General features: G+C 40.6%; 1 protein-coding gene across 5 annotated transcripts in view; it reads left to right on the forward strand.

Annotated features, from left to right (window-relative positions):
• Positions 1-10146, forward strand: part of ClC-a (chloride channel protein 2) — a 29626-nt gene that overhangs the window by 17847 nt on the left and 1633 nt on the right. For 3 of the 5 annotated variants that reach the window (XM_076534840.1, XM_003702749.3, XM_076534839.1), the window contains 11 exons: positions 5226-5511; positions 5719-5930; positions 6589-7109; positions 7264-7498; positions 7558-7720; positions 7943-8173; positions 8329-8552; positions 8622-8813; positions 8929-9071; positions 9433-9601; positions 9687-9914. In XM_076534840.1, coding sequence (XP_076390955.1) covers positions 5226-5511; positions 5719-5930; positions 6589-7109; positions 7264-7498; positions 7558-7720; positions 7943-8173; positions 8329-8552; positions 8622-8813; positions 8929-9071; positions 9433-9601; positions 9687-9914 — 2604 coding nt within the window. Of the gene's footprint in view, positions 1-2966; positions 4248-4281; positions 5078-5225; positions 5512-5718; positions 5931-6588; positions 7110-7263; positions 7499-7557; positions 7721-7942; positions 8174-8328; positions 8553-8621; positions 8814-8928; positions 9072-9432; positions 9602-9686; positions 9915-10146 lie in introns of those variants that run through there. The other 2 variants (XM_076534841.1, XM_076534842.1) reach the window with 2 other exon arrangements.

Below are 10146 nucleotides of genomic sequence, written 5' to 3' on the forward strand. Positions count from 1 at the left end.
AAATTTGGGGATCTAGGAATTTTGGGGACTCTAGGGATTTGGGGACTCTTGGAATTTGGGGATTCGAGGAATTTTGGGACTCTAAGGATTTGGGGACTCTAGGGATTTTGGGACTGTAGGAATTTGGGGACTCTAGGGATTTGGGGACTCTTGAAATTTGGGGACTCTTGGAATTTGGGGACTCTAGGTATCTGGGGACTCTAGGGATTTGGGGACTCTAGGAATTTGGGGATTCGAGGAATTTTGGAACTCTAAGGATTTGGGGACTTTAGGGATTTTGGGACTCTAGGAATTTGGGGACTCTAGGAATTTGGGGACTCTAGGAATTTGGGGATTCTAGGGATTTTGGGACTTTAGAAATTTTGGGACTCCAGGGATTTTGGAACTCTAGGGATTTGGGGACTCTAGGGATTTTGAGACTCTAGGAATTTGGGGACTCTAGGGCTCTGGGGACTCTAGGGATTTGGGGATTCTAGGGATTTTGGAACTCTAAGGATTTGGGGACTCTAGGGATTTAGAGACTGTAGGGATCTGGGGACTCAAGGAATTTGGGGATTCTAGCGATTTATGGATTTAGAGATCTATAGATTTTCTAAATTTAGGGATATATGGATTTTTGGGTCTAGAGATTTGATGATCTAGGGATTTCTAGATCTAGAGGTTTATAGATTTAGAAATTTAGGAACATAAGGATTTAAAAAATGTGAAAACTCAAAGATTCGAGGCCCCAAAAAAGAAAATTGGAAATTCAAAAATTTCCAAATGTAATCAGAAAATGTATAAATTAGATAATTGCCAAGTTTCCTAGAATCGACTGCAAATAACGCGAGTCCCTTACATATTTTTCGTCAATACCATGTACCGGCAGTCATGATACACAGTATCATGAGATCTGTTCGGTGTTCAGTTAGCCAGGCGAAATTCATCATAGATTCGCGTAAATGCTGTGCAATTTCCGACGACATTCTGCAAACGGAAAAGAGTACGACGACTGTTTCTGCTACGCCTTTCTAAGCAACGCTTTTATCTGCATGAATGAGCGCTTAAGGACTCGTTACGTTTATACGACACGCGTGACCAGAATGCAAATATTTTTACGCGACTCACGTGACAAATTCGATTCCACACACGCATATCTTACGCGTATCTCCATCTGCATACGTACGATTCACCTTGTACCGTGTACGTTTATCTTTCGTATGCAGATGCACCGTTTACGAGGCTGCGTTGATTTTATAGATAACTGGTCACTTTCTTCGCTACTAACCAAACGATTTCATCAATTTTTAAACGCTTTATGATACTCTTCTATTCGACGCATGTGTACCAGAGACCGTTAGATATACGAGTGCAGCTCTGAAATTTCGCACACCGATGATGCAGTTATTTTGAATTCATTTTACAACATTGTGTCGAGACAGATCTAGAACACTATCGCGGGGGTAAATCGAAATTTTCGAACGACGCGTACGCCAGTGAATGAACGATGGTATTCTAAAAATAAAAACCGTAAATTAGAATACTGCCTCGTTAAAATTAGATTCTAAAATTAGAATGATGTATTAGATAACGCGCTACTTTGTCAATCAAGATGCTATTCCTATGAAAGGAAAGAAATGCTGTCCCATGGAACTATGATAGAATTTCTATTGCTTCTGCGGCGGAATTAGGCCATTAATTGTATCGTAAATTGATTAAATTACTGAAATTGGGTTAGGGGCTGATTGCCCAGTGGAACGTGGCCCTCGTTGACGTCAAATTCGTTGCGTGTAAGCTCAGGTGACCGCTATATTTCATTTTCTTCAAATTTATTAGCAACACTGATGCTTAAACTTCGGTAAACAACTTTGGTAAACAAATACGTATTTACTATATTATTATACATTGTAACTTTAATAATAAATTCTGTTATATTGAATTTTAGTAGATACTGAGTTATTAGTTGTAGTTACTAAGTAACCTTTTTATTACGTACGTATGAGTATACGTATGCGTATGAGGTTTATTATTCATGTACATATGAGTATACATATACTTATGAAGTTTATTATTCACATACATATGAGTCTTATTATTTGTATACATGTGAGGTTTATTATTCATATACATATGAGTTTTATTATTCACATACATATGAGTCTTATTATTCACATACATATGAGTATACATATACATATGAGTTTTATTACTCATATACATATGAGGTTTATTATTTTTATACATATGAGTTTTATTATTCATATACATATGAGTATACATATACATATGAGTCTTATTATTCACATACATATGAGTTTTATTATTCATATACATATGAGTATACATATACATATGAGTCTTATTATTCACATACATATGAATCTTATTATTCATATACATATGAGTATACATATACATATGAGTCTTATTATTCACATACATATGAGTCTTATTATTCATATACATATGAGTATACATATACATATGAGTCTTATTATTCACATACATATGAGTCTTATTATTCATATACATATGAGTATACATGTATACATATGAGTCTTATTATTCACATACATATGAGTCTTATTATTCATATACATATGAGTCTTATTATTCACATACATATGAGTCTTATTATTCATATACATATGAGTATACATATACATATGAGTCTTATTATTCACATATATATGAGTCTTATTATTCATATACATATGAGTCTTATTATTCACATACATATGAGTCTTATTATTCATATACATATGAGTATACATATACATATGAGTCTTATTATTCATATACATATGAGTATACATGTATACATATGAGTTTTATTATTCACATACATATGAGTCTTATTATTCATATACATATGAGGTTTATTATTCATATACATATGCATTTTATTATTCATATACATATGAGTTTTATTACTCACATGAGTATATGTATAGCACATATGCTCATACTCACATACACATGCGTATAGTTCTTAAGTGTTACACTAAAACGTGCACATATTAAGTAATATCGAACTTACTACTCAAAATCGATACCTGAATGATTCACTCACGTGCAAAACGCTTATTCAAATACAACAACATCCACATCAGTATTCGAACAGCAAATTACCGGTTATTTCCGGTTCGTTTTCACGACTCCAAAAGCTTTCCAAACATCTAGTAAACACGAGTCTAAGATTGCGCAAAAGAGATTCAAGGAGGGAAAAGAAGGAACAAGATTGAACGAAACGTGTTCGATAGCAACGTTGTTGGCTGAATTAAACGTCCGCATCGAGGACGTCTAATGAGCAATGAACAATAGAGTACACCCCGTCGTTGACCGATGTTAGCAACCAGTCGCTAAAAATAAGGATTTTGACGGTTGCCAAAATTCAAGGAATATCGCGGACTCAAGTTCGCGATCGAAAAGCTTCTCGAAAGCTTTCAGTTGTCGCTCGTCCGCAAATTCGACGGTGTTGCTCTGGATAACGATCTGTTAACAATTGCGTAATTGAACGCCTCTTCAAACGTAGTCGATCGCGTCGATTATCGGAACCGCGTACGTCATTCACCAGAGTGTTTCGCGAATAAATTTCTTGCTGCCGATAGGCCAAAAGTAGACCATCGACTGCGCCGTTAATACTGAAAGTTTCATTCCGAACGCTAGGAAAATACATAGAGCTTTGATAACATTTTCAATTAAGGAGACTAATAAGCAAAAATTGATAAACATATTAATACATAATCTTATATATTAATCTATCGAAATAATTCATTCATAGATTTTAATTAACACATCTTTGATATGATCTCCGTTTTAACTAACGAGAATCTCCATCTCTTACGATTCCAACCCATAAAATTCCTTTTAAGGCCAAAATTGAACCAGTAATCTCTGGTGAATGATATACGCGCAGTGATAACGAGTTCATAAAGTCTGAAGAGTGATGAACGTGGATGTTCAACGATATTTGGTTGATTTGTTGACTCGTAGTGTAACAAGTGTACATTGGCACTCCTCGAGGAAAACAATAGACGCAATGAACGGTTCGCAATAAGTCGTGGCCAAAAATACCGAGAGTTTCGAAGTTTGCCAAAAGACAAGTAATGTTCAGAAATGCCTCGTCTGACACTAGATCGATCGATTAATCGAAGAATTATCCTCTGTTCGGGTGAAACCCGCTACGTCAAAAGATCTTTGATCCTGCTTTCATGCCGGCTTTCGTCCTGAACAGAGCTTATTTCGTTTGTAACGATGAATATCTTGTAAGTGGATCATTATTGTCGAAGAATCTTATGATCGTTCATAATCCCGGTGATGTAACTCGTTAAATAACTCACCTCGTAGAATTAATCATGTTACTTAATTACTTTGGACGATCTTTTAATCTTCGATGCAGTAAAAATTCATGTACAAACCGTGTGTTGTGCAAGGATTAAATCTGTAAGCTCTATTTATCTGATATTAGGGTACACAGCTTTTTACCCAAAAATATAACATCGAATTATTTATTCTCTCAATCATTAACTATACCCGTCTCATTATCACTAATCAATGTTATCGAACTTTGAAACCGTAATCTTGTTTTCTCTGAACTCAACCTGGAACTGTTTGCTCGTGTCATCTACCTTCAAACAAGATCTAGTCTCGACGCATCCTCCATACGATCGAAACGTTTTGTTCTGTGTTCAGTTATCTGTTCTGCATTATAATTCTTTTCTTAGGTCGTCAAGTAGTAAGTCACGGCTCAGATGTTTTTTATTTTCACTAATAAGAGAAGACAGATAGGATCGAAATTTCAGACAATAACGTTATCTTTCGATGGATAACGATTGACAATCTATCGTTCATTATCGTCGCTTTCGAATTTCGGGAAATAATATTTAGACTAATTCCTTTAAGCCTCGGCTTACGATCGCACTGATTTACTCTCTTCTTTCTCTTGCGAGCTTGCACGTGAAATTTGCAACTTTACGTACAAAATTTGACTATTAAAACACATGAACTCAAGTTCATTAGTTTAGAATCTCTAATTCATCGCAAGTAGTCGAAGACTACGAACTAGATGTAAAGAGAAAATCCCAAAGATCGTTTGGTACGTATAAATCATTTCCGCAAGCTTTGCATCGTGTTCTCTCGTCATATTTTTGCAACTAGTCTGACTCTTACCAACGAAGTTGCACAAAATGTTAAGAACGTGTCGAGAAAAAGAATTGAAATCGAAACGATGATGCATGGTCTAGATGTATGGTCGCTACACGAAGGACCTGGGTGAGTACGCAAAAGAAGAGGCACGCAAACTCAAATACCACGAGAAAGCTCGACGGAAATATGACAAGACCAGGGCGGAGGATTTACGGAAGTCGAGAAGAGGACCACTGTGTCGGAAGCTGCTGGCTCTGTTGGCCTTCGCCTGGAAACACACCGGAGCTAGACTAGGCGAGGACTGGGTCTTTTTGGCTCTTCTCGGTGTTATCATGGCACTTATCAGCTACGCCATGGATCGTGGGATCTCTATGTGCAATAACGGTCAGTTTGACCTCAAAGCAGTTTCGGCTCGTAAATCTTTCCGTTTTTGTAAATCAATTATTTCCAAGGCCTCCGTCAAAATGACAATTTTTCAAACGGTGATTAGTTTGCGATGTTTTGACAGATAATTTAAAAGCAATGTTCAATTTTCCGAGCCATTAATTTGCACTTGTCGAGAACTCGTTAACGGTATCCTTGTTCCACCAGCCAGGATATGGCTTTATCAGGATCTGACGCACCATCCGGCGCTTCAATATCTGGCCTGGGTGTCCTTGCCGGTTTGCCTGATCCTCTTCAGTGCCGGCTTCGTGCATATCGTTGCGCCGCAGAGCATAGGATCCGGAATTCCAGAGATGAAGACCATTCTACGCGGAGTCGCCTTGAAGGAGTACCTCACTTTTCGTACTCTAGTCGCCAAGGTTAGATCCGAATCCGTTGTGCTTGCTTCGGTGCACTGTGTCTACGTGATTGCCCATATCAGTCATGTGATTGCTGTTTCCCCGCTCTTGATAGTGTCACTGCTCGTTAATTATTAATTCCGCTTCTATCATTACCCAGAGCTTTAACATTTTCAGAAGGGTTCTGTAATTCCAAGATCAATTCCTTGCATTTCTAAAATTCCAAAGCCTCAAACTTCCAAACACAAGTCCATTTTTAAAGCTCAAGGTTTGCAAAATCCCAGGACTCGCATAATTTATTATTAACCCCTTGCACTATTTCGATGAGTCTGACTCGTGACGCTCTCGTACCTCGGCTATCATTTTTACTCAAATTTTTAATGCACTTCAATTTGGAGTTCGAGTCCAATTATAATTTGCATAGTTAACGATTGAATATTGACATAAAATTTCAATCTTTTTTGTCTGTATTAATATTGTAGCTGTAATTAGTCAGTTCACGCACCTGACAAATAAGTCATAGTGCAAGGGGTTAATCTTGTCCTACTCAGCTGAGAGCTTACCATAACTTCCTATGCATAACTATCTATCAACTAGCTGTACAATGGGTTTTCTGCTAAAAGTAGTTACGTCTGCATGATTTTGAAGCTCGGTGTAGACCTACCCTAATTTCTAACAGGTGATAGGTTTGACCGCCACCCTGGGCTCCGGCTTGCCCCTAGGCAAAGAGGGTCCTTTCGTGCATATCGCCAGTATCGTAGCCACCCTTCTGTCGAAATTGGTCACCAGCTTTCAAGGCATCTACGAGAACGAGAGCAGAAACTGCGAGATGCTCGCAGCGGCGTGTGCAGTCGGGGTGGCTGCGTGTTTCGCGGCACCCATCGGAGGGGTTCTCTTCAGCATCGAGGTCACCACGGTGTATTTCGCGGTGCGAAATTACTGGCGGGGTTTCTTCGCGGCTGTCTGCGGCGCCACGATGTTTCGGTTGCTGGCGATCTGGTTTCAAAGGGAAGAGACCATCACCGCGATGTTCGCTACGAACTTCACCATGGACTTTCCCTTTGATCCTCAAGAACTGTTCGTGTTCGCTTTGATCGGCGTTGGCAGTGGCCTATGTGGTGCTTTTTACGTCTGGTTACATAGGCAGTATGTCATCTTCATGAGGAAGAATAAGAGTATGAACAGTTTTCTACAGAAAAAGTGAGTGGTCGTGTTTGATGCGTCGGTATTAACATGCTGGAGTTAACTCTTGGAGAGTTAATCATGTTCTCCAAGTTGAGAACAATCATGACATGTTAATACCGACGCTTATGTTTCTCCAAACACAGCTTATGATTGTGCATGATGATTCCAGTCGTTTTCTGTATCCTGGAATCGTTTCTCTCCTGGTATCGTCCATATCCTTCCCCCTGGGGCTAGGCCAGTTCATGGCCGGTGATTTGAACACTCACGACCAAGTGTACGGTCTGTTTACCAACTTCACCTGGACCAAACAAGAACTGGGAGTCGAAGAAATGAACATAGTGAAACACTGGTCCACGGCGTATACGGACGTCTTCATCGGACTTCTAGGTTTCGGTACCTTCACGGTAAGATTCTGAAAAGAGCGTCGAAAGGTTCGCGATCGAACGGAGATCTTTGATTTCAGTTCATCTTTTCCATCATAAGCTCCACGGTTCCCGTACCATCGGGGATCTTCATCCCCGTGTTCAAAATAGGCGCTGCGCTAGGTAGAGCGGTGGGTGAGGCTATGGCTTTGTGGTTTCCCACTGGCGTTCGTTATGGTGGTATCATAACTCCTATCGTTCCAGGTAATTTTGGAGTGACACTTCTTACTTTTTCCTTGATGCCGCGTAATCTTTACACTCGAATCCGTGTCTCTGATTCTAAGTATTCCTAACGTCACATACTCTTTATGTTCATACTCCTCAGTATTATTCACACTTACTGTCGCACTGAAATTCCACTCCTTATCGCTACTCATCCTCGAAGTAACACTCGGATTCTCACGTAACGGGCTAAACTTTTCGTAGGAGGTTACGCTACCGTCGGTGCAGCCGCATTTTCCGGTGCAGTTACCCACACGATCTCCGTAAGCGTCATCGTATTCGAGATGACTGGTCAGATCACTCACATCGTTCCCATCATGATCGCGGTCTTGATCAGCAACGCTATCGCTGCTCTCCTTCAGCCTAGCATATACGACAGCATCATTCTGATCAAGAAGCTACCGTACTTGCCGGACCTACTGCCATCCAGTTCAGGTAAATCGTACTCCGCAAATCTACTCTCAGATTTCGCTTAACTACATTTGTCTTGAACATGCTTCTCGAAAGGATCGGTGAGAGAGGTAATTCAGTGGGCATCTTGTTTAATGAAACACGGGAGCGAAATTTTCGAACGAGAATCGTGATTGTAGGAATGTACAACGTTTACGTGGAGGACTTCATGGTGCGCGACGTGAGGTACATCTGGCACGGAATCACTTACCAGAAGTTGAAGGAAATTTTAAAGGAAAACCGCAAACTACGAGGCTTTCCTTTAGTTGACAATCCAGACTCGATGATCCTACTTGGTTCTATTCAGAGGCTGGAGTTAATCAAATTGATCGAGAAACACATCGGTCGTGAACGAAGGCTACAGGTAGCTGAGGATTCAAGATTTTCTCGTCTTCGTTTCGATTAGGATTAACAGATCTCGACGTGTTCTTAGGTGGCCCAAAAATGGCACAAAGAGGCCGAGGAAAGGGCTCGAGAAGAGATGGAACGACAATTGAGGGATCAAGAGAGAACCAGGAGGCCATCGAGGTTCGAAGTGATCCCAGCACCGGATATCTTAAAAATGCAGAGGCAAAGCGTTAACGATCTAACAATGTCACCGAGCAACGGAACAGCTCCTGACCACGTGAGTCACACCTAGTTGACGTCAACGTACACCTAATTGTGTCTATTTGCTCAATTAACTATGTTATCCTGCGTCATCGCCTGGGTACCCTCGATTCACTTTCGTCGTCTTTTAGCACACTTACCATTCTCCGGTATTTGGCTCGCAACCGAAGAAGTCGATCCTGAAGAAAACCAACTCTTTCACGTTGAAAGGATTCAGCCCGCTGGTCAGTCCAGCGGTTACTCCGTACACGACTGTCACCGGGGCGGAGAGCAGGTAAAACTTGTGACTAGGAAACGAGTTTGTAAGCGGTAAAAATAAGACGCGATACACGGTGGATTCTAGAAATTATGCGCGCTGCGAGAAGTTGGCTGGAAGTCTGATCATCTTTGCTAAAGGAATTGTAAACACATAGGCGTCTTTCTATTATTAAAATGGCAATTTTCGTGTAATGGCAATTTCATGAAAGAGCAAATCTGAAGGTGGAACGTTGGGAGGAACATAGAGTATTTTTTTGTTCTGTAATTCTTCGAACCAGCTTCTCATCTGTTACACCATCATACGGCGCTTATTATCCCCCGTCACTTCTACGAGGAAAACTGGTTTTCCCACGATGTCTGAACCGTTACTCTTCCAGGATACGTCTGGCCTTCGAGGCGATCTTCCGCAAGTCTGCCACCTTACAGGACGTGGATCCCGATCCGGAATTAGGTTCCAGAGCTGGTGTGAGGCGCGACAGTCAAGAGGTCGCACCTCATACACCCATGTTAGCACCTAGTCCAGCCACCTCGAAGAAAGTACAATTGGTAAACACTGCTGTGTCTCTGGTTACAATAAACTCTGGCGTTATAATAAACGTGGGATGACATATGAATTTGTTCGCATCGATAGCCTCGAGAGAGAGTGATAGACATGTCCGCGGAGGATCAGAAGAGATGGGAGGAAAGCGAGATGGCGTTGGAGGTGGATTTCTCTAGGTGCCACATCGACCCAGCACCGTTTCAACTGGTCGAAAGGACGTCTCTGTTGAAGGTGCACAGCCTGTTCAGTATGGTGGGCGTGAATCATGCCTATGTAACAGCCATTGGAAGGCTGGTCGGGGTTGTTGGACTGAAAGAGGTGCGTTCGAGATAGAAATACCTGTTCTTTAATCTCTTCTTCGTGTGGAGGGCGTTGAAGAGGTTTAGAAGTTTATGATACTTGTTACTGAAACCGGAAGGTATAAATATCAACGTAAATTCTTCGAATTGCTTAAACAATATACACTGGAATTGAACTACCTGAATTTTTACCACTCAAGTATCATGAACTGAGAAAGTTTTTGACTCTGTTTGAAACTCTGTATTACTTT

This window comes from Megachile rotundata, chromosome 8 (genome assembly GCF_050947335.1).
Source record: "Megachile rotundata isolate GNS110a chromosome 8, iyMegRotu1, whole genome shotgun sequence".
Taxonomy (NCBI): domain Eukaryota; kingdom Metazoa; phylum Arthropoda; class Insecta; order Hymenoptera; family Megachilidae; genus Megachile; species Megachile rotundata.